The following is a 23,534-nucleotide window of genomic DNA, read 5'->3' on the forward strand; positions in this document are numbered from 1 at the left end:
CCATCTACCTTGAGACAGACGGATTGGGAAACTAGAAGGATCTATGTGAGGAGGACGACGACGGACTTGTAGCAGCAGGTCACGCCGATCGATTGGTAATAATGCTCTTTCCGGGCACCGCTATAGTATTAAACCATGTGATTTGTTTTGTCTCCACCGTAGGATCGATGACCCAATAAAGTGTGGGCTAGCTGGTAACTTTTCTAGACGGAAACATGGGTTGTTAGACTAGCCACAATGGGAGTATCATAGGTAGTATCATGCATGCCGTGTAGGCAAAAATCTAATGTGGCATATCAATTAATGAGGAGAGAAGTGAGAGTAGTATCATAGGTAGATACCGTATCATAGCACGTAAAACTAGAAATTTTAGTAGCAAATACATCATGTACACATATTTGCATTGAGATTCTACAAAACATTAAATATGATGGAACTATGATACTAATTCATGATACTATGCATTGTAGGTGTTGTATCATAGACTAGTATCATACAAGTCTATGATACTTCCCATTGTGACTAGTCTTAGTTAGCTTGAAACAAATTCCGTTAATCACGTTCTATCTAATTCTAATTAACTTCTCCAAATTATTAGGAAACTAATTCGGGAAGTTATGGAAACTAATAACTCCAGGAAAATCAGATTCCACGCCAAATAGTATGCTTCTTATGAACCGAATTGTGTTTCAAACGTTTTCAACCTTGCTTAATTTATATGGAGAAAAATATTTCTAGTCATGTAAAAAAAGTTTCCAGTTTTGGTAAACTTTATTTCCTGTGCAACTAAATTTTTGATTTCTACCAAGAATATTTGCTTCAAAGGCAACCGGTGATTGATTTCCTAATTATTATTTCTGGCATTGAAAATATATCGTTTGAAAGATCAGAGAATTATTTCAGAGTAGCATCAATTTGCTTCCAAATGAAACAAATATTTGTCAGAAGTCGTTTGGAAGCCAGGCTTTCATTTCATTTGTAGAATTTTGAAATTTCATTTACATTGTAATTTCACAAATAGACACTTGTTTGGTTGCCACAGGAATTGCAAATGACAGCAGAATTCAATATTGAATTTGTAAATGGCTTCCATAAAGAAATGCAAATGACATGTCTTAGCTCGGAATCGTGTTTACCCATGGCATCATTTGGCTGGATTTAATAAATGAAATGACGGTCCAATTCTGTGGCAACCAAACAGCCCACCTATGGAATTTCAAAATGAATTCCAGGATTCCGGGCCCAAATGATGGATACCAAACGACTTCTCAGTATTTATTGAAAACATAGAATGTACTTCAAAAGAAAATATTATTTACTTCCAACGAAACAAATACATGTTTCTATATCGTTGTTGATTAGTACAAAAAGAATCAAATTTGCATCCATAGTAAATAGTATTTGCCTCTAGCGACATCAGAATTTGCTTCCATATACAACAATGGTTCATAGAGAGGTCACGAATGACGTATGCTTGAACATGGGCACCGATGTGTAGAAAAATGTTTTAGAGAAGGAGCATCGACGAGACCATGCAACATCTGCGAGTAGCAAGGAAGGTGTCGACGAAGATCTGAGGGGGCTCATCAACGACCTGCAACTATCTCTTGGTAGAAAAAAATGGATGCATATATGAGGCAAGTGAGGCGTGGATGCTCGGACCCAAATATATGGTCCTGTCACAACATAAAGGAGACCTAGGAAGCATGGATTGTCGGAAGTAAAACTATGTAGCTATAACAACATGTATCATACTAACTGGAAGTATGAAGATTTGTATGTGCCAAACATTCCCACCATGGCTCGGCGAAACTTGTACGTGTACTTAATGGCAGCGGACTCACTCATGCGAAGGTAGTCGTATTGTGCATCGGCATGTGCTTCATATGCTAGCATCCTCATGACGGCGGCGGTGCATTTCTGGATCAACGAGAAGCCAACCGTGACAATGGCGGCATGCTTCGGCCTGAAGTAGGGTCGAACTCTCTCACGTCATGAAGGATATCCATGAACAAGTCCTTGCTCATCCTATAGTGCCGCCAACGTCGGCATGTGTTGCAGTGTTGGAGAAGTAGTCGTTGTGCCACATAGCATGTCCCTCCAACCTTTGTTTGGGCTTTGACTTTCTTCTTGCCGGCCTTTAACCTCCACAGCTCGACCTCTTCTTCTTCTCCTCCTTGGCGTCATCAAGCATTTTTTGAAGGTAACCGATGATCGCCAAGTGCTCGCCAACGTCATCGTTGCAGGCTGTGTCATCATTGTCGCCGCTATCCATGTCTATGAGGCAAAATAAATAGTTATAAATCCATGGTGGCAATGGGACGGCGCTTACCAGACAAACGATCGAACACCTTCTATGTGCGGAGGAGGAGGGAGTGACCGCCACGTCCCCTATGTAGCGGGAATGGGCTCGGGGCCAAACACGCCGGATTAAAAAAAAAGGTTTGGGACGTATAGCTGGGAGAGATCAAGCTGGATGAATCCGTTCTGTAGATGAGCCTCGTCAGTCCGCTTGTTTAATTTTTTTGGTTGATTTATGATGTCCATTGGTCGAGGAGGAGCTGCAACCATGCAGGAGAAGGGTTGGGCTGACAAATTGGATTTGGGATGCAAAGCCGCTCTTGGCCTGTAGGTACCAGTAGTCACGGAGATGGTGAGCCACGGAGGAAAATTCGGCGTCCGGCGATTTCGCAGGTGCGAATGCGCGGTGTAGTGGTTGATCGGCCGGGGTGAATTTTCGTCAGTCCAGATGCTGTCTTGTGCCATTCAATCACGCGGACTTGTCACTGCCTGACCGCGCTGCGATCCAACGCCGGCGACCGGCGTGCGGCGAGGAGCCCGGACACGTACGCTTTCTTCAGGGACGCGTCGTCAATCGGGGGTCGTCATGTCAAACAAACCAAGCGACCTACTACACGACCTTCGATCGTTTCTACCGGCGCCGTGTACAAGTACGTACCCGCAACATTGACAATCATCACGGCACTTGGACACTTCCATTACCGGAGATAGATAATCTGTAGCCGGTGTTGTATTGTGATCCAAATTCATATACTAAAGGGAGGCTAACTTCTGACGAGCGGAGCGAGGTCCGTCGCCGGAGGCTTGGGCCGAAGCGTTGGCACCGCCTATATATACATCTTGTAAGCCGCCGGCTAGGGTTGATCAGATTATAAGATAACCCACGGCGTTTGTAAACACCTCCCGATATAGTGAAGTTTCTTGTTGGCGCGCCGTGGTTTTTTCCCTTACGTGTTGGAAGGGGTTTTCCACGTTAAATCTTGTGTCCCCTGCGTGTGTTCTTGTTTCGTTCTTCGTTATTTGCTTGTCGCTTTTATAACAAGTGGTATCAGAGCCCGTGTTTCAATCTAGGGTTTTGCGACATGTCTTCCTTGAAGTTCGATCTACCGCAGCTGGATTACACCACGAGATTTTCTCTGTGGCAAGTGAAGATGAGGGCGATACTTACCCAATCTTCTGATCTGGATGAAGCTCTTGATGGTTTTGGCAAGAAAGATGCCAAGACCTGGACCGACGATGAAAAGAGGAAAGACCGTAAGGCTTTTTCATTAATTCAGCTTCATCTATCCAACAATATCTTGCAGGAAGTGCTGGCTGAGAAATCCGCAGCGGCGCTGTGGTTAAAACTGGAATCGATCTGCATGTCCAAAGATCTAACTAGTAAGATGCATGTGAAGATGAAGTTGTTCTCGCACAAGCTGCAAGAAGGTGCGTCAATGATGAATCACCTATCGATCTTTAAAGAGATCGTTTCTGATTTGCTATCCATGGAGGTAAAATATGATGATGAGGATCTAGCTCTTATACTGTTAGTCTCGTTGCCTAATTCTTTTGCGAATTTTCGAGACACCTTGTTATACAGTCGTGATGAACTAACCCTTGCCGAAGTTTATGAGGCCCTCCAACAGAGGGAAAAGATGAAATCTATGGTGCAGGCAGAGGGTTCGTCATCTAAGGCAGAAGCATTGCAGGTCCGAGGCAGGACCGAGAACAGAAACAACAACTACAATAACTACAACAGAGATAAGAGCAAGACCGACAGAGGTCGCTCAAAGTCCAAGGGACGTGATGGTAAGTTCTGCAAGTATTGTAAGAAAACTAGCCACAATATTGATGATTATTGGAAGTTGCAGAACAAAGAGAAAAGAAACGGTACTTACCAACCGAAAAACAAATCTGAGGGTGATGGTAAGGCTGTTGTTGTTTCCAGTGATAATTCTGATGGCGATTGCCTAGTTGTGTTTGCTGGTTGTGTTTCTGGTAATGATGAGTGGATCCTTGATTCTGCATGTTCGTTTCATATTTGCTGTAACAAAGACTGGTTCAGTTCTTATGAGTTTGTGCAGAGTGGAGATGTTGTGCGTATGGGAGATAACAACCCACGTGAGATCGTGGGCATTGGCTCCGTTCAGATCAAGATGCATGATGGCTTGACACGCACTCTGACAGATGTTAGACACATACCTGGCATGGCCAGAAATCTGATCTCTCTCAGTACCCTTGATGTTGACGGGTACAAACGCTCCGGTTCTCGCGGAGTTCTGAAGGTAACAAAAGGTTCTCTCGTTCACATGATTGGTGATATGAACTCTGCAAAGTTATATGTTCTTAGAGGTAGCACTTTATCTGGTATTGCTGCTGCTGTTATTCCTGATGAACCTGGTAAAACTAATCTGTGGCATATGCGTCTTGGACATATGAGTGAACATGGCATGGCAGAATTGCACAGGAGAGACCTGCTAGATGGCTGCAATTTGAGTAAGTTTGAGTTCTGTGAGCACTGCATTTTTGGTAAGCATAAAAGAGTTAAATTCAATGCTTCCGTTCATACCACCAAAGGGATTTTAGATTATGTGCATGCTGATGTGTGGGGACCTTCCCGCAAGACTTCTCTTGGTGGTGCAAATTACATGCTTACTATCATAGATGATTACTCCAGAAAAGTGTGGCCTTTCTTTCTGAAACATAAATCTGATGTGTTTGATGCTTTTAGAAAGTGGAAAGTTATGGTAGAGAAGCAAACAGAAAAGAAAGTTAAATTGCTTCGTACTGACAATGGCATGGAGTTTTGTTCTACTGTTTTCAATGATTATTGCAGCGATGAAGGCATTGTCAGGCACCACACCATCCCATATACTCCTCAGCAGAATGGTGTGGCGGAGAGGATGAACAGAACCATCATCTCCAAGGCTCGCTGCATGTTGTCTAATGCCGGTATGCATAGACGTTTACGGGCTGAAGCAGCCTCCACCGCTTTGTTACTTGATAAACAGGTCACCTTGTATTCCGCTTGATAAGAAAACTCCTATTGAGGTATGGTCTGGTTCACCTGCTGATTATTCACAGTTGAGAGTTTTCGGTTGCACTGCTTATGCTCATGTTGATAATGGAAAGCTAGAGCCCAGGGCTGTTAAGTGTGTGTTTCTTGGTTATGGTTCAGGAGTTAAGGCATATAAGTTATGGAATCCTGAAACTAAGAAAGTTTTGCATAGCAGGAATGTAGTCTTTAATGAGGCTGTCATGTTTTATAAGAGTTCATCTACAGATGTTAATGATGCTGTTGATTTTTCCGATAATTCGATGATGAACAACGAGAGGATTAGCGTGCAGGTGGAGCACGTGGAGGAGAAAGAAAATGATGTTGCTGAAAATGATAACACCGTTGTTCAGCACTCACCACCTATTTTGCAGCAAACAAATAGTTCCATTCTTCTTTGATAGACCGAGGCGTAACAAAGGTCCACGTCCTCGTTTAATTGAAGAATGTAATCTTGTTCATCATGCTTTGAGTTGTGCTGAACAGGTGGAGCATGATACTGAACCTGCTACATATACTGAGGCCGTTGCATCCGTTGACCACGTGAAGTGGATTTCTGCTATGCAAGAGGAGATGCAGTCGCTTGACAAGAATGGCACATGGGATGTTGTGCCCTTGCCTAAACAGAAAAAGGCTGTCCGCTGTAAGTGGATATTTAAAAGAAAAGAAGGTTTGTCTCCTAATGAGCCTCCGAGGTTTAAGGCAAGGTTAGTAGCAAAAGGTTTCAGCCAAATTCCAGGTATTGATTATAATGATGTATTCTCTCCGGTTGTGAAGCATAGTTCCATTCGTGCATTCTTTGGTATTGTGGCTATGCGTGATCTTGAGCTTGAGCAGCTAGATGTAAAGACTGCTTTTCTGCATGGTGAGCTTGAGGAGGAGATATACATGGACCAACCTGAAGGTTTTGTTGTGCCTGGTAAGGAGGATCTTGTTTGCAAGTTGAAGAGGTCCCTTTATGGTCTGAAACAGTCTCCAAGACAGTGGTACAAAAGGTTTGATTCATTTATGCTTGCACATGAGTTTAAGAGATCTAAATATGATAGTTGTGTCTATATCAAGTTTGTCAATGGATCACCAATATACTTACTGTTATATGTTGATGATATGTTAATTGCTGCCAAGAGCAAGAAAGAGATCACTACTTTAAAGTCACAGTTAAGTAGTAAGTTTGAGATGAAGGATCTTGGTGCTGCTAAGAAAATACTAGGTATGGAAATTACAAGAGACAGAAGATCTAGTGTGTTATTTCTTAGTCAGCATAATTACATTCAGAAAGTTCTTCATCGTTTTAATATGCATGATGCAAAGTCTGTTAGTACACCAATTGCTTCTCACTTCAAATTGTCAGCATTGCAATGTCCTAGTACTGATGAAGATATTGAGTACATGTCTCGAGTTCCATATTCTAGTGCTGTTGGTTCCTTGATGTATGCCATGGTTTGTTATCGTCCTGATTTATCCTATGCTATGAGTTTGGTCAGTCGATATCTTGCTGATCCTGGTAAAGAATATTGGAGAGCTGTTCAGTGGATTTTCAGGTACCTTCGTGGCACATCCAAAGCTTGCTTGAAGTTTGGCAAGACCGGTGAGGGACTCCGGACTCGTAGGCTATGTGGATTCAGATTTTGCTGCCGATTTGGATAAGAGAAGATCCCTCACAGGTTATGTGTTCACTGTTGGTGGATGTGCTGTGAGTTGGAAGGCAACGTTACAATCTGTTGTTGCCCAATCTACAACCGAAGCAGAATATATAGCAATTAATGAAGCTGGCAAAGAGTCTGTTTGGTTGAAAGGTTTGTATGCTGAGCTTTGTGGAGATAATTCTTGCATTAACTTGTTTTCTGACAGTCAAAGTGCAATATACCTTACTAAAGATCAAATGTTCAATGAGAGGACAAAGCACATTGACATCAAGTACCATTATATTCGCGACATTGTTGCTCAAGGTAAACTGAAGGTATGCAAGATAAGTACTCATGATAATCCTGCTGATATGATGACAAAGCCAATTCCTGTTTCCAAGTTTGAGCTTTGCTCGAGCTTGGTTGGTATAACTGTTTAGCCCAAGTGGCTGTTTGGCGCCAGCAAGTGTTTTTCCTTTGTTGTTCAGGAGATTGTTGAAGTTCATGCTACAAGATGGAATTTGTCTCAAGGTGGAGTTTGTTGTATTGTGATCCAAATTCATATACTAAAGGGAGGCTAACTTCTGGACGAGCGGAGCGAGGCCCGTCGCCGGACGGTACGGATCGTTGGCACCGCCTATATATACATCTTGTAAGCCGCCGGCTAGGGTTGATCAGATTATAAGATAACCCACGGCGTTTGTAAACACCTCCCGATATAGTGAAGTTTTGCTGGCTGGCGCCCGTGGTTTTTTCCCCTTCTGTGTTGGAAGGGGTTTTCCACGTTAAATCTTGTGTCCCCTGCGTGTGTTCTTGTTTCGTTCTTCGTTATTTGCTTGTCGCTTTGCTTTTATAACAGCCGGCAGCAGCACCTACTCTGGCATGTCTTCACCATCTTCTTCGAGGATAATGAGGGCCGTACAGTACCACAAATACGGCGGAGGAGCCGAGGGCCTCAAGCACGTGGAGGTGCCGGTGCCGTCTCCGAAGAAAGGCGAGCTGCTGGTTCGGGTGGAGGCCGCCAGCATCAACCCGCTGGACTGGAGGTTCCAGAAGGGCGTCGGGCGGCCCTTCCTGCCCAGCAAGTTCCCCTTCACCCCGGTCTGCGAGCTCGCTGGCGAGGTAGTGGAGTTGGGCGCTGGGGTGAGCGGCTTCAGGCCAGGCGATAAAATCATCGCCGTCAACTTTCCGGTAAGAAAACGCAAGCACGCGACGTGAGGCGCCTGCTCCGGTTTGGTTGTTTACTGATGTTTTTTTGGTGGTCTCAGGGTAGCGGCGGCCTGGCCGAGTACGCCGTGGTGTCAGCATCGAATGCGGCGTTGAGGCCGCCGGAAGTGTCGGCAGTTGAAGGCGCGTGCATTCCTATCGCGGCAGCCACCGCGCTCATGGCGCTCAGGACGGCCGGGGTCGGCCTCGACGCCGGCGACGGCCCCGCAAAGAACGTGCTGGTCACCGCGGCCTCCGGCGGCGTCGGCACATTCGCCGTGCAGCTGGCTAGCCTCGCGGGACACCACCACGTCACGGCTACCTGTGGCGCGCGCAACCTGGACCTCGTTCGGGGCCTCGGCGCCGACGAGGCGCTAGACTACTGCACCTCGGAGGGCACCGCGCTGCGTGGGCCGTCCGGACGGAAGCACGATGCGGTGGTGCACTGCGCGGAGGGGTTCCCGTGGTCGGCGTTCAAGCCGGCGCTGGCGGACGCCGGTGGCGTGGTGGTGGACCTCACCCCGCGCATCGCGTCCGTCGCTGTCGCAGTGCTGCACTGGCTGTGCTTCTCGAAGAAGAGGCTTGTGCCGCTGATCGTGTCGACGAAGAAGCAGGACATGGACGCACTGCTGGGATTGGTGGTGCAGGGCAAGATCCGGGCTGTGGTCGACTCGCGTTACCCGCTAAGCAGGGCGCGCGAGGGCTGGGCCAAGAGCATGAGCGGCCACGCCACCGGTAAGATCATCGTGGACATGGTAAAAGACGCAGAGTAATAATTATGTACCACGAGCACGCCATGTCACTTTAGTGAATTATTGTAAGATAGCCATACTTTGCTATTTCTTTTCTGAGGAAACAGCTAGCCTCTGCTGCTGATTTTGCCATTTCTAGCCTGACTGAAATATAGCTATTTGTAAGTAAATCTTATGATTTGAGCAATAAGATTTGTGCGAAAGATACACACAAAAAATCATGGGTTTCTACGTTGAGTGAGAAGTGACTATTTGTAAGATGGCTATAGTGATATCTTCTTTGCAAAAACAATGCCCTATTCCTCCTTTGCAGTCCAAAGTTTCCGCTACAAAAAATGCTATAATCATATTCATTACTGAGGAAATTCCACATCGCCAGCCAGCCTCTGGCCTCAAGAAAAGGAGTCAATTCAATGGTTATTTTGATAGCCTATGAGCTTTGGCTTGAGCGAAGCCGGATAATTTTTGAAGGGAAGGTAAGACCGGTGAGAGACATTGTTGGTGTGGACATGGTCGTATTTGCTCCGGTGCCGCAGAAGACAAGGCCCCTCCTCATGGTTCAAGCTGGCGCTTCGGCTCGATGTTCTCTGTGTTGTCTTCTGTGTGGGTTTCTTTGTGCGTTTGGCGCGTGTGTGTTGTAACTTCTCGTGTATCTCCTTGCCGGTTGATGGCTTCGTTAATTCAAAGCCAGGCTTATTTTGAACCTTATGTTTGACATTGTTGCTGCAATTCAAGGACCTTAGGAGGATTGGAGCCTGGCTGGTGCCAAAAGCCTAGCAGCCTCCTTCGGGAACCTAGCGAGACGAATTGGCTAAACTTCATGTAAAGCCTTTTTTTAAAATTTCTTCTCTATGTTTCTCTTTTGTGTCCTGTCCACTAGTTGGTAAACTTCTTTACTCTCCTTAACACGAAAAGCCAGCACTTTGCCGGGTCTTTCAAAAAAAAAAAGGAAATTCCACATGTATCATTAACAATCTGTTCTTGTGCCACTCAAAAAATGTCGGCATGTGTTGCAGTGTTGGAGAAGTAGTCGTTGTGCCACATAGCATATCCCTCCAACCTTTGTCTGGGCTTTGACTTTCTTCTTGCTGACCTTTAACCTCCATAGCACGACCTCTTCTTCTTCTCCTTCTCGGCGTCATCAAGCATTTTTTGAAGGTAAGCGATGATCGCCAAGTGCTCGTCAATGTCATCGTTGCAGGCTGTGTCATCATTGTTGCCGCTATCCATGTCTAAGAGTGGTGCCATACGGCTAAACCGAGAGAGCTAGGAGCCACGCCAGCTGGTGATGCCGGCGGGCAGGCACCGCCGCCGCCTTACGCTGGCGCCGGGTGGTGGGTCTCCTTGTCGGCAGGATCGCTCCCTCGGTGGGCTTGGGTTTCAGTTTCTCCCCCGAGAAGGCAGTGTGCTAGATGAGGATGATTCCGATGCTGAGGTGCCCATTGAATCAGCCCTGGAGGTTCTTGATTCGGATGCCTCGTCGGAGTGTTCTGCGGTGTCTAGGAAGGGGAGGAGGACGGACGAGGAGATCGTTCAGGACTTCTGGAACGAAATTGGATTCCCAACACCGGCTTCAAGGTTTTGGGAGGTCCAGTCGTCGTCAAGCTCAGGTAAGGTAGCTAATGGTTCAGGTGTTGATGCTTGCAGGAGTTCGTCTGCAAAGGTGGGATCGGAGGAGGGTACGGTTGACATCTCGGCGTCTTTCTCTCCGTCAAGGGAGGCGGCGGTCGAGGCCGATCGATCGTGCGGCGGCTTCCCGATGCGCCGGCGGCCTAGAGCCGGCTCTTGGCGCGGGCCGTGCCCTCCTAGGCGGCGAACGCCATTGCCGGTGCTCGGGCAGTTCTTGGAGAAGGCCGGCTGGTCGCCGTCGTTCGAACGGGATGCTGCAACGGATTCATCGCTGCAAGCGGTGGAGGAGGCGGAATCCAGGGGGCAGTTTCCGTTGCCCCTGCATGGTAGTGTGGCCCAACTGCATGAGGTTTTCTCGTGGGCTGGGCTGAGAAGCGCCCTGAGATTCCTCTGGGTTGACCCAAGACTTCGTGTTCCGTCGGCAGCTTCGTCATCGTCTACAGCCGCCACCGTCACGTTATCGCCCGCCGCCTCTCCTTCGAGTGCCGCCGGCGTCTCCTCGTCGCTCGCCTCTGCTTCGTCCTCGCCTTCGTCTTCCGCACCGTCGTCCTCATCAACGTCTACGCCTTCTTCCCCGTCGTGTCGGTTGCCTCTCCCATCGACAAGGCCTCCACCTGTGTCGCCTCCCGCCGGTGGCTGGGGTGGGGGTACCCGGCTGCTGCGGCCCTCCTTCGCAGACGTCGTCGCCAAGGGGCCTGCACCCATGTCGGGCGCCCGCCCTCCTCTGCGTGGACAGGTACCTGGTGCAGGTGCTGTTCATGGCCCGCCGCCGCCCGGGGGCAGCAGGCCGATGATGACGCCGCCTCCGGCTCGTCCCGGCTTCCCGGTGGGCGCGGCCAGGCCGCAAGCGGTGCAGTACCGTCCTCAACCTCCGCCGCCCGGGTACGGGATGCCCCAAGGCCAAGTTCTTGGCTTCCAGGGGCATCCTCGTCCACCCCCTGCCCCCATGCCGTATGGTGGTGCACGGGCGCCTCAGATGACGGGTGCGGGGATGCCGCAGCAGCAGCCGGTGCATCCGCAGGCTTCGATGATCAATGTCCAACAGCAGCATGGAGTTTTTGCTCCGGGCACCGCTCCTAAGCAGAAAAGAAAGAAGAAGAAGGCCGTTGTTCCGCCGGAGATGCAAGGATCTGGTTTGCCTCAAGGGGGATCTCAGCATCAGCTTCCTTTTTATGGTACAGGGCCTTCGGTTGTGCAGGGACAGTCCACGCTTGTTCAGGGTCAGCCGCAGTCCTTTCAGTTCGCTAGTGCCCAATATGGATACGCTCCTCAAGCTCAGTTCCATCCGCAGCATCAACAGCAGCCACAGTTTGTTCCACCACAGCCACAGCTGGCGGTTGCTTCTATTCATCAGCAACAGCAGCAACCACAGTTTATTCCACCGCAGCCTACCGCTCCCGTTGTACAGGCACATGCTCAGGATACGGTTCTGAGCGGGACGCTGGACCAGGGGACTTCTGTGGTTACGGTGGGTGCTCAGCAGGCACCGGTGGCCAAGGCTAAGATGGTGTGGTGTTGGAAGTGTGCGGATAACACCCACGCTTCGAAGGACTGCAAATTTAAACATTATTGTTACATATGTGATAAGATTGCTCACCCTACTGTGAGATGCCCGGTTCTCAAGGCGCCAAGACCCACAGCGTATGTCACGGGTTCGGGGTTGTTAGAAACTTTCTTTACTGCTTTGCCTGATTCAGTGGTTCGAGAAGATCTTACACCAACGAACTCTCCTGTTGCGCGTATTATTGTGACTGGGGATGTGGTACCGGCAGATGTTATAGCCAGACAGGTTGCCAGGAGATGCTCAGAGTCTCCAGGTTGGAAGTGGGAGGCTGTTCCCTATGGGGAGAAGGAATTCCTTATCAGCGTTCCCTCTTTCGATGATCTCAACCGTATGGACGGTATTCAGGTGGGAGTGCCGGACTCTAACTCGTCTATTGGTATCACCACATGGCAGTCGGCAGAAGTTCAACATAAGGTGGAATTGGAACAAGTTTGGCTCCATGTGGAAGGGGTACCTCACACTCTCAGACACTTCTTGGGGTTATGGGCTGTCGGGTCTCTTTTGGGCAAAACTTTGGACGTCGACCTCCTTAGCCTTCGTCGTCGAGGAGTCGTCCGTGTCCTTGTGGCGATGCTTAACTCCTCGGTGTTGGACAGGACGGTTTCGGAGCCTGGGTCATACGCCATTTCGGATGCTGTGGTGAAGTTGAAATCCTTTGAGTTTAGCTTCCGGAGAGAGCCTGCGGATTTTGTCCCTGAGCCTGACTTTGTCCCCTTTCTTTGGGAAAAGAAGAATGATGGAAATGATGAGGGGGGTGCAGCAGGTCCCGACGATGACGATGCTATGGACACTTTGGACGGGAGGATTGGTGCCATGGTCTCACCCGCACCGCCGACACAGCCTAGTGGTTCTGGTGGAGTGTCATCCAGTGGAGCGCAGGTGGCTTCTATTGTCTTTGCGGTAACTCCATTCAATAATAATCCGCAGACTCCCGCAGCCGTGCAAGTTGTTGAGAAGCTTCGGTCTGTGAGTCCCTCTCTAGAGCGGCGTCCACCGTTGAGTCCGAAAGTCACGTCCGAGGAATTATCGACGGCTTTGGAGGCTACGCGTTCACCACCTTCCGCGCAAGGGTTGGAGAGGATCGTCTTACCGGCGAGGGGGAGGGTTCACACGCTCGCAAGAACCTCACCTCGTCGCTCTTCCATGGACTCGGCGACGGCTGCTCATCCGGCCGCATCACAGGAGCATGCGGTGGCCGGTGGGCAAACTGTGCTCGGCGGGACGTCCGCTGGAAAGACGACCAAGGGAGTCCATACAGATGGGAGCTTTCACGTGGCGTCTTGCAGTTCCTCTCGGGCGGGCGTCTGCTTCGAGGCTGGGCCGACGCGGTCTGCAGTACCGGGGCAAGATTTCAGAGCTGGCCACACGCGCGAGGACGCTGTTCTACCGGCTGCAGACGCTACACAGGGGCAACTTGGCATGTTGCTGCTCAAGGACAAGCTACACAGTGGCACGCTTGCCATGCAGCGTGAGGTGCTGCTGCTGGAGCAGCCCATGCAGCCGGCCAGCTTGCAGCCAGCGGAGCTGCTGCAGGGGCTTCTTCTGCAGACGGACAACAACGCTGCGACAACGACGAACGGCAGCCCCCATGTTGCTGCCGATGGACACGGCCTGGTGCCTAAGGGCACTGCTGCGTCCGCATCGGCGGTGCAGCCTCGGGCTTCTGCTGCTCTCGGGCGTGACTTGAGGTCCCCGGGCGCGGCAACTTCGTCGACGGAGGAGTCTTCGGGGACGGCTGCTGCTGCCACGGAGGGGAGACCTACTTCGCCAACTCCTCCCCCCAAGGCGGCATCTTCGCGTCGAGCTATGCCAACCACCCCTTCGCGTAGGAGCACGCGTCATGGGGTGGGGGCGGACGGCTGCGAGGCTACGGATGAAGACTCGCTGGCCAAGGCGATGAGACGCAAGGCGGCGTCTAATCTCGACACCTCAGGTAATAAGGTTTCCAACGGTAAATCATTTTTAGCTTTCTCCACGCCACATATTTCGGCTAAGCTGAATAATGTTGGAGTGTCTTTGGGTAATACTTTTGATTTAGTTTCTGTTTCGGCTAAAGCTCTTAAACACATGGAGTTCGATAGAATAAAATGCACTCCTGTGTCAAAGAGCAAGTCGGATACCTCTCATACAAGTGATGATGATGATGATGCGTACGCCATTTCGGATGGCCAGCTTCTCTCACATATTGTAGGAGAGGTATCGGAGGTTGGACTGGATGATGCCATGCTTGGTTCATGCTATGAACTCAAAGCAACCGAACGCAAATCTAGAGCCTCGTCCTTTAAAAAAAGCGCTTGGCCTAACAAAAAGGCTAAGCTCTCTAAATCTAATAATGTTTCCAAATGAATGGTATGTTTAAGAATAGCAGAGGTCTTAGTGACTTGGCTAAACACTTACACATTTCAGACTCCATTCGGGATCATTCTTTAGACTTTATTGCTATCTCCGAGACGGGTAAGCGTCATTACTCAACAAGTTTTCTAAATCGCCTTTCTGGTGGAGAAGACTTTGTTTGGGTATCACGGCCACCTAGAGGTCGATCCGGAGGCCTCCTTGTAGGCGTTCGAACTGCGACTATGGAAATATTAGATAATTCTGGAGGTGACTTTCATATAAAGCTTCACATTCGGAATAAGTCTGATAATTTCATTTGGAGTTTAGTATCGGTTTATGGGTCTGCTCAGGATGCCCTCAAACCTGCCTTCCTTCGTGAAATGGTTAATCTAGCAAAGGACAATCCACATCCTATCATTTTAGGAGGGGATTTTAACATGCTCAGATACCCACATGAGAAGAGTAAAGGCAGGTTTGATAATCATTGGTCTTTCTTATTCAATGCTGTCATCGACAGTTTGGATCTAAAAGAAATTTCAATGATTGGGAGGCAATTCACTTGGGCTAATAGTCTTCCGGACCCGACATATGAAAAGCTGGATAGAGTACTCATGGACTCAGATTGGGAACAAAAATTCCCACAAGTCTCGGTACGGGCTCTACCCCGGATTGAATCTTTGTCGGATCATGCACCCATACTCTTAACAACCGGGATCCCTTCTCCGCCACGTAAGCGTCCGTTCAAATTTGAACTTGGATGGTTACAAAGGGAGGGCTTCTCGGATATGGTTAAGAATGTATGGGATCAGCAGTTTGTCGCTGGCACCCCTATCCAAAGGTGGAACCGCAAGCTACGGGCTGTGCGGAGATACCTGGGTGGGTGGGCGCGACATATGACTGGACAGCTCAAACAGGAGAAACTCAGCCTATCAACGTCAATTGACGATTTAGAGGCAATCGCGGAAATAAGACAGCTCACGACGCTAGAAATTGATTTAAAAAATCAATATAATGCGAAGTTAGCTGGTTTATTACGCGAGGAGGAACTCAAATGGTACCAACGATCAAAAGCTCAGTTCTTGTTAGAAGGAGATTCGAATACGAGATACTTTCATAGTGTTGCTAATGGCAGACACAGAAAGAAACGTATTCACTCTCTCCTTCACAATAATGCTACGATTGAAGGGCATGAGCAGTTAAAGTCTTACATTACCTCTTACTATAAAGGTTTATTTGGGGAACCTGAGTAGTCAGATATATCACTGGACGAATCCAGAATTGATGATATTCCTCAAGTGTCCCCTCAGGAGAATGCTGTCCTTACCGCCCCATATACGGAGGAGGAGATAAGGAAAGCAGTATTCCAAATGGAACTTAACAAAGCACCGGGACCGGATGGTTTCCCGGCCGAGTTCTTTCAAACATTCTGGGATACCATTAAAAAGGATCTACTAGAATTGTTTGAAGAGCTTCACGCCGGACAACTAGATTTGTTCCGTATCAACTTCGGGGAGATCATTTTACTACCAAAGATTAACGATGCTGAGCGTATTCAGCAATTTAGACCAATCTGCCTTCTTAATGTTTGCTTTAAAATCTTTACAAAAGTTGCTACTATTAGACTAAATTCGGTGGCTGATCATGTGGTGCGCCCGACTCAAACTGCTTTCATGCAAGGTCGATACATCCTTGATGGTGTTGTCACATTGCATGAGACAGTACATGAGATGCATCGCAAGAAGTTGAATGGGGTTATCCTCAAAATCGACTTTGAAAAAGCCTATGATAAAGTCAAATGGTCCTTTCTTCAACAAACACTTCGGATGAAAGGCTTCTCTCACGAATGGCGTTCTTTAATTCACAACTTTATCTTTGGAGGAAGTGTTGCCATCAAAGTCAATGATGATATCGGCAAATACTTTCAAACGAAGAAAGGGTTGAGGCAAGGCGATCCTCTATCTCCAATGTTATTTAACATTGTGGCGGATATGTTGGCCATTTTAATTGAACGCGCTAAGAGAGATGGCCAGATAGAAGGAGTGGTACCCCATCTAGTTGACGGGGGACTGTCCATTCTGCAGTACGCCGATGACACAATTCTTTTTATGGAACACGACCTGCAAAAAGCAAGAAATCTGAAATTAATTTTATCAGCTTTCGAGCTAATGTCTGGTTTAAAGATTAATTTCCATAAGAGTGAATTGTTTTGTTTCGGTGACGCCCAAGACGAGGCAAACCAATACGCCGACCTGTTCGGATGTGGTTTAGGCTCATTTCCAATAAGCTACCTAGGTATTCCGATTCACCATCGGAGACTAACTTTAGCTGAATGGAAAATTGTCGAGGAAAGATTGCAGAAAAGACTTAGTAGTTGGAAAGGAAATTTACTATCTCTGGGTGGAAGACTAGTACTCATTAATGCAGTACTCACAAACTTGGTACTGTACATGATATCTTTCTTCCAGTTGCCCAAAGGAATTCTTCATAGATTGGATTATCTCCGATCAAGATTCTTTTGGCAAGGAGATAGTGAGAAGAAAAAATATCGGTTGACAAAATGGAATGTCGTATGCCGTCCGAAAGATCAAGGTGGACTTGGTATCCACGATCTAGAGTTAAAGAATAAGGCCTTACTAGGTAAATGGTTAGCCAGGTTCTTAACTGAGGATGGTGTGTGGCAAAACTTGTTGAGAAGGAAGTATGTAGGCTCAAAAGCGATTTCGCAGGTTTCTTGGAAACCGGGAGATTCGCACTTTTGGGCTGGCATCATGGCAACTAAGAAGCACTTCTTTCCATACGGGTCCTTTTCCATTATGGATGGGTCGGAGATACGTTTCTGGGAGGATAAATGGTTAGGTACAACCACTCTCCGAGAAAAATATCCAGCCTTGTACAGGATTGTTCGCCATAAGGATGTTACCCTTCAGGATGTGATGGAAACTTCCCCACCATCCATGACGTTCAGACGTGATGTAGTCGGTCCCCGATTAGCCTCTTGGAATGAATTGCTACACAAATTAGCTTCTGTCCAATTGGTTCAAGGGAAAGATATATTTCGTTGGGAACTAAACAAGAATGGTATATTCTCGGTAAAATCCATGTATGAGGCGTTAATAGAAGCCATACAACCGGTTTACAATAATAAAAACATTTGGAAGTTGAGGATGCCGCTGAAGACGAAGGTATTCTCTTGGTACCTACGCCGTGGTGTTATTCTCACCAAAGATAACCTTGCAAAACGCAATTGGCATGGATGCAAGAAATGTGTTTTCTGTCAAGAGGACGAGACAATAAAACACCTCTTCTTCCATTGCCGATTCGCTAAAGCTATATGGTCAATCATTCAGATAGGATCTAGCTTACATCCACCTCCTAGCATTGCAAATATTTTTGGCAATTGGCTAAATGGGGTAGAGGTTAGGTTTAAAAATCTTATCAGGGTGGGAGCGATCGCCATTATTTGGTCGCTATGGCTATGTAGAAATGACAAGGTTTTTAATGACAAAAACTCTTCTCTTATGCAGGTAATTCACCGGTCTACGGCTACGCTCCGTTTATGGTCGTCGCTTCAGCGAGTGGAGGACCGCGACCTATTTATGGAGGTGTCTACACGATTGGAGAATACGGCCAAGGACTTTATTATCCAACATGGGTGGCTGCATAGTCTGAGGATTGCGGCTCCTACACCATGATAGTCCTCTGTTTCTTGATACTCTTATAAGACCTTGAGTTGTAAGTTTGTACGGCTGTGTGCATCCTAGCTATGCAGAGGCCGGGTGTATTACGTCAAACCTCTGAGTAATAAAGCGCCCTTTTTCGAAAATGTCTAAGAGGCAAAATAAATAGTTAGAAATCCATGGTGGCAATGGGGACAATGAACAACTAGCGGCGTTTACCAGACAAACGATCGAACACCTTCTATGCACGGAGGAGAAGGGAGTGACCGCCACGTCCCCTATGTAGCGGGAATAGGCTCGGGACGCCAAACACGCCGGATTTAAAAAAAGGTTTGGGGCGCATAGATGGGAGAGGTCAAGCTGGATGAATCCGTTCTGCAGACCCAAAGAAGCGGGAGGCTTGGGGTTGCTCAATACCAAGAAGATGAACCTTGCTCTACTTCTCAAATGGATTTGGAGGCTTTACCAAGAGAAGGACACGATCTGGGCTCGTATCATCCGTGCCAAGTATGGCGACGCCCCGGACCTGTTTTCGGGATCAGGTCAGGGAGGATCGCCTTTTTGGAAAAGTTTGCATAAAATCAAGCATCTGTTCAAGGTGGCGCAAAGCACGAGGTGCGAAACGGCGCTAGAACTAACTTCTGGATGGACTGGTGGTGTGGGAGGGGTCCCCTCATGGAGTCCTTCCCTTTGATGTTTGCCATTTGCGACAACCAAGCTATCTTGGTTGCGGATGCGCTTCTCCAAAACTCTCTGCAAGTACGTTTCCGTCGCTCCCTCGACCAGGAGGGCCTGCGACAGTGGAGTGCGCTGCTTGAGCTGATGGCCCCTGTTTTTTCTCAGAACTGGCCAAGGCAAGGTCTCTTGGCACTTGGAGCAAACGGGAGCTTATTCGGTGAAGTCCATGTATACCAAACTTTCTCAGGGCACGACGGTAGCTCATTTTAAGGACATGTGGGAAGCCAGAGTACCGCTAAAAATCAAAATCTTCTCCTGGCAGTTAGCGCTTGATAAGTTGCCTTCTGGGCAGCAGATCCTCACTAGACACGGTCCGTCCAATGGCCTTCGTGCCCTTTGTGGAGCCCCGGAGGATGCCGCTCACATTTTCTTCGCCTGCTCCTTGGCGGCGTTCGCTTGGTCGGTCACGCGCCAGCTGCTCGGGTGCAACTGGCGCCCCGCTAACTTCGCCCAATTTCATGCCATTCTTGCTAGCTACTCGGGGTATCCTAGAAGGCTGCTGTGGGTTTTGTTTCTTGCTCAATCTTGGGCCCTGTGGAACGTGCGCAATAAACTTGCTATAGAAAAGAAAACTATCGCTAACCCAGCTGATATTATTTACAAAATCATCATTTTTTTGCAGCTGTGGAGCCTAAAGTCCAAGGCAAGAGAAAAGGAGGGGCTAAGCTGGATGGCACGAGAGCTAAGGGAGCTATACGTGCAGCTCAAGCCGGTGGCGCCGTGACGAAGTAGCTCCTGCCAAGGTGCGGGGTCTGGGCAAGGCCAAGCTTCCATGCAAACTTTGTGTCTTAGCAAGTTTTGTGCAAACTTTGTGTTTTAGTTTGAATCTTCAAACTGGATATCTCTAGTCCTTGGCGAAACTGTAATGCCCAGCAGTTTGTACCCTAACTCAAAACATGATGTGGTTTTATTAATTTAAAGTCGGGCAAAGTCCTTGCCTATTATCTAAAAAAAGTCCACTTGTATAATTATTTTGGTTGATTTATGAGGTCCATTGGTCGAGGAGGAGCTGCAAGCATGCAGGAGAAGCGTTGGGCTGACAGATTGGATTTGGATGCAAAGCCGCTCTTGGCCTGTAGGTACCACTGTACCAGTAGCACGGAGATGGTCAGCCACGGAGGAAAATTCGGCGTCCGGCGATTTCGCAGGTGCGAATGCGCGCGGTGTAGTGGTTGATCGGCCGGGGTGAATTTTCCTCGGGGCATCTTCAGCGGCGCAACGCATTTTAGCGTCCGCGCGCGTCCGTTTGCGTTGGTCCTTTTGGTCGAAAACGACCGCGCGTCCGTTTGCGTCGGGGGTGGCTCCAGCGGCACGACGCATTTTTTTAGGACGAATCATTTTTTTGAACTGAAATATAATTTACAAAAACTGAAACATAACTTACATACTTGAAAACATAAAAAAAAACCTAAAACGCCTACTGCTGCGCATCGTCGCCGTGCTGCTCCTCGTCGCTGTCGAGCAAGATGATCTCCGGTACGTCCCACGGCCAGTAGCCATCCGGGGGAGCGTACGCCGGGCGCGCTCGCGGTGCTCAAGGTTGAGGAGGCTGCGGCTGAGGCGGCGGTGGAGGCGCCCAGGGCTGCGGCTGTGGCGGCGGATGAGGAGCCCAGCCATAAGGCTGTGGCGGCGGTGGGGGAGGCGCCCAGCCGTAAGGCTGTGGCGGCGGTGGGGGAGGCGCCCAAGGCTGTGGCGGCGGTGGAGGAGGCGCCGCCGAGTCCAGGAGCGCCTGTCGGAGGGCTTCATCGGCGGACAGGCCAGGCGGCATGACAGCGGTGGCGTAGCGGGGCAACGGCGGCTGCACCGGCGCGTCGTACTCGGAGACGAGGAGGCCGACCTTGGCCATCTCGTCGTCCGTCATGTTATCGGGGAACTCGAAGTTCCGGCCCTCCGCCATGGCCTGCTGCCATTCGTGGAAGACGAGGCCGACGTAGTCCTCGCTGTCGTCCTTCACCTCCTCGCTATGGTACGCGAACGCCTCGATGTAGTCATCGTCGTCGTCGTAGACGGCGTAGGCTTCGTCGTCGTCGTCCTCGTCCTTGTGGTCGTTGTGCTGCGGCTGCTCACGTCGCGTCGGCGCATGCTGACGACGCGTCGGCGCCTGCTGACGACGAGCCGGCGGTGCAGGGCCGAAGGGATAATCCCTGTCGCCCATGAAGCCAGCCCTTCGTCTGCTGGCACCGCCTATATATACATCTTGTAAGCCGCCGGCTAGGGTTGATCAGATTATAAGATAACCCACGGCGTTTGTAAACACCTCCCGATATAGTGAAGTTTTGCTGGCTGGCGCCCGTGGTTTTTTCCCCTTCTGTGTTGGAAGGGGTTTTCCACGTTAAATCTTGTGTCCCCTGCGTGTGTTCTTGTTTCGTTCTTCGTTATTTGCTTGTCGCTTTGCTTTTATAACAGCCGGCAGCAGCACCTACTCTGGCATGTCTTCACCATCTTCTTCGAGGATAATGAGGGCCGTACAGTACCACAAATACGGCGGAGGAGCCGAGGGCCTCAAGCACGTGGAGGTGCCGGTGCCGTCTCCGAAGAAAGGCGAGCTGCTGGTTCGGGTGGAGGCCGCCAGCATCAACCCGCTGGACTGGAGGTTCCAGAAGGGCGTCGGGCGGCCCTTCTGCCCTCAAGTTCCCCTTCACCCCGGTGCGAGCTCGCCGGCGAGGTAGTGGAGTTGGGCGCGGGGTGAGCGGCTTCGTGCCAGCGATAAAATCATCGCCGTCAACTTTCCGGTAAGAAACGCAAGCACGCGACGTGAGGCGCCTGCTCCGGTTTGGTTGTTTACTGATGTTTTGGTGGTCTCGGGGTAGCGGCGGCCCGGCCGAGTACGCCGTGGTGTCGGCATCGAATGCGGCGTTGAGGCCGCCGGAAGTGTCGGCGATTGAAGGCGCGTGCATTCCTATCGCGGCAGCCACCGCGCTCTTGGCGCTCAGGACGGCCGGGGTCGGCCTCGACGCCGGCGACGGCCCCGCAAAGAACGTGCTGGTCACCGCGGCCTCCGGCGGCGTCGGCACATTCGCCGTGCAGCTGGCTAGCCTCGCGGGACACCACCACGTCACGGCTACCTGTGGCGCGCGCAACCTGGACCTCGTTCGGGGCCTCGGCGCCGACGAGGCGCTAGACTACTGCACCTCGGAGGGCACCGCGCTGCGTGGGCCGTCCGGACGGAAGCACGATGCGGTGGTGCACTGCGCGGAGGGGTTCCCGTGGTCGGCGTTCAAGCCGGCGCTGGCGGACGCCGGTGGCGTGGTGGTGGACCTCACCCCGCGCACCGCGTCTGTGGCCGTCGCGGTGCTGCACTGGCTGTGCTTCTCCAAGAAGAGGCTGGTGCCGCTTATTGAGTCGCCGAAGAAGCAGGACATGGACGCACTGATGGGATTGGTGGTGCAGGGGAAGATCCGGGCGGTGGTCGACTCGCGTTACCCGCTGACGAGGGCTGGGCCAAGAGCATGAGCGGTCACGCTACCGGTAAGATCATCGTGGACATGGTAGAAGACGCCGAGTGATAAGATAGGCAGACTTTGCCATTTCTTTTCTGCCACTAGGCGGTAACAGGCACCTGCGGCGCGCGCAACCTCGCCTTGGTCCGAGGAGTCCGGACGGAGTAAACAGCTTTTTTTTTTTTTTTTAGCTTAGAGTAAACAGCTGGTGGTCCACCAAGCACAAGACACGAACAAAGGGTCCACAGCAAATAGCTCCTGGCCCACCCCGGCGTGAGGAGGTACATAGGAAGGACCCGATCGAGCATCCGCATACATTAACATGGTTCCTAGATACGCAGCACTACAAGGTTTTCACCCCCCACTACATTAACATTAGCACATGGCATACACACGTCGACTTCTTTTTTCCAGATCGGTTTCAAAGCTTCCATCCGCTGCAGCTCCACCTGAGCCTACCATGTACTAGTATCCCAGATCGTTGCGTTACCGCTCGATAATAGATCGCTACATGCATATTTTGTTCTATGCATTCTGAATGCGGGCCAGCAAGACCTTCACACCACACAATAATCAGTCTTTCACCACAAGAGTCACATATACTACTACTTCCGTCCACAAATAAGATGTCCAAGATTTACCCAAATTCGGATGTATCTATACACTACTACAGAATGTATAGACACATCCAAATTCAGATAATTTTTTCACATCCTTTTACAAACAGACGTAATAGTATTATCAGCACACATGCATACACATCATCGATCGGGTCACAACAAAATTTCACAAAAACAGTATCGAACCATAGCAACTTCCTCTGCCAAAAAAAAAAAAAGTCGTACACGTTTTTCTTCTTCTCTGTCGGGGTCACCGCCCAACACACTTCGCTTCACTTCCTCCGCTGCTGTTCGCGGCACCATCGCCAGAGGCGTCAGCGAGCATGTCTAACGGGACACCGCAACAACATCCTGCAGTTCGCGGCACCATCGCCAGAGATACCCCAGCTTCTCAACTTGCAACCACACAAAACTCGCCCATCTTCTTTCTCGCCCTCACCGCCCAGCAAGCTGCACTTCACTTCTTCCGCTGCTGCTGCTGCTCAACAGCTTAACTGCACTTCAAACAACAGGCATCAGCAAGCTGGTCCAATGGACACACGACCACAGCATCCCACGCATGGGAGTCTTACTTTTTTTTTTGAACCTGGGGAGTCTTACTTTGGCTACCA

At 49.6% G+C, this 23,534-nt stretch overlaps 2 protein-coding genes and 1 pseudogene across 2 annotated transcripts; all 3 read left to right on the forward strand.

Annotated features, from left to right (window-relative positions):
* The first annotated feature begins 7,845 nt into the window (after positions 1-7,845).
* Positions 7,846-9,091, forward strand: LOC127302247 (quinone-oxidoreductase QR1, chloroplastic-like). Its single transcript, XM_051332667.2, has 2 exons — positions 7,846-8,154; positions 8,232-9,091. Exons 1-2 carry the CDS (start codon positions 7,846-7,848, stop codon positions 8,940-8,942), a joined length of 1,020 nt encoding a protein of 339 aa, XP_051188627.2. The 3' UTR covers positions 8,943-9,091.
* A 1,072-nt stretch (positions 9,092-10,163) lies between these two features.
* LOC127302235 (uncharacterized) lies at positions 10,164-18,254 on the forward strand. The gene is made up of 2 exons (XM_051332653.2): positions 10,164-14,047; positions 17,973-18,254. The coding sequence occupies exons 1-2, from the start codon at positions 10,210-10,212 to the stop codon at positions 18,110-18,112; spliced, it is 3,978 nt and encodes a 1,325-aa protein (XP_051188613.1). The 5' UTR covers positions 10,164-10,209; the 3' UTR covers positions 18,113-18,254.
* A 3,038-nt stretch (positions 18,255-21,292) lies between these two features.
* Positions 21,293-22,670, forward strand: LOC127302240 (chloroplast envelope quinone oxidoreductase homolog; annotated as a pseudogene).
* The last annotated feature ends 864 nt before the right edge of the window (positions 22,671-23,534 follow it).

Source organism: Lolium perenne, chromosome 5 (assembly GCF_019359855.2).
Source record: "Lolium perenne isolate Kyuss_39 chromosome 5, Kyuss_2.0, whole genome shotgun sequence".
NCBI lineage: Eukaryota > Viridiplantae > Streptophyta > Magnoliopsida > Poales > Poaceae > Lolium > Lolium perenne.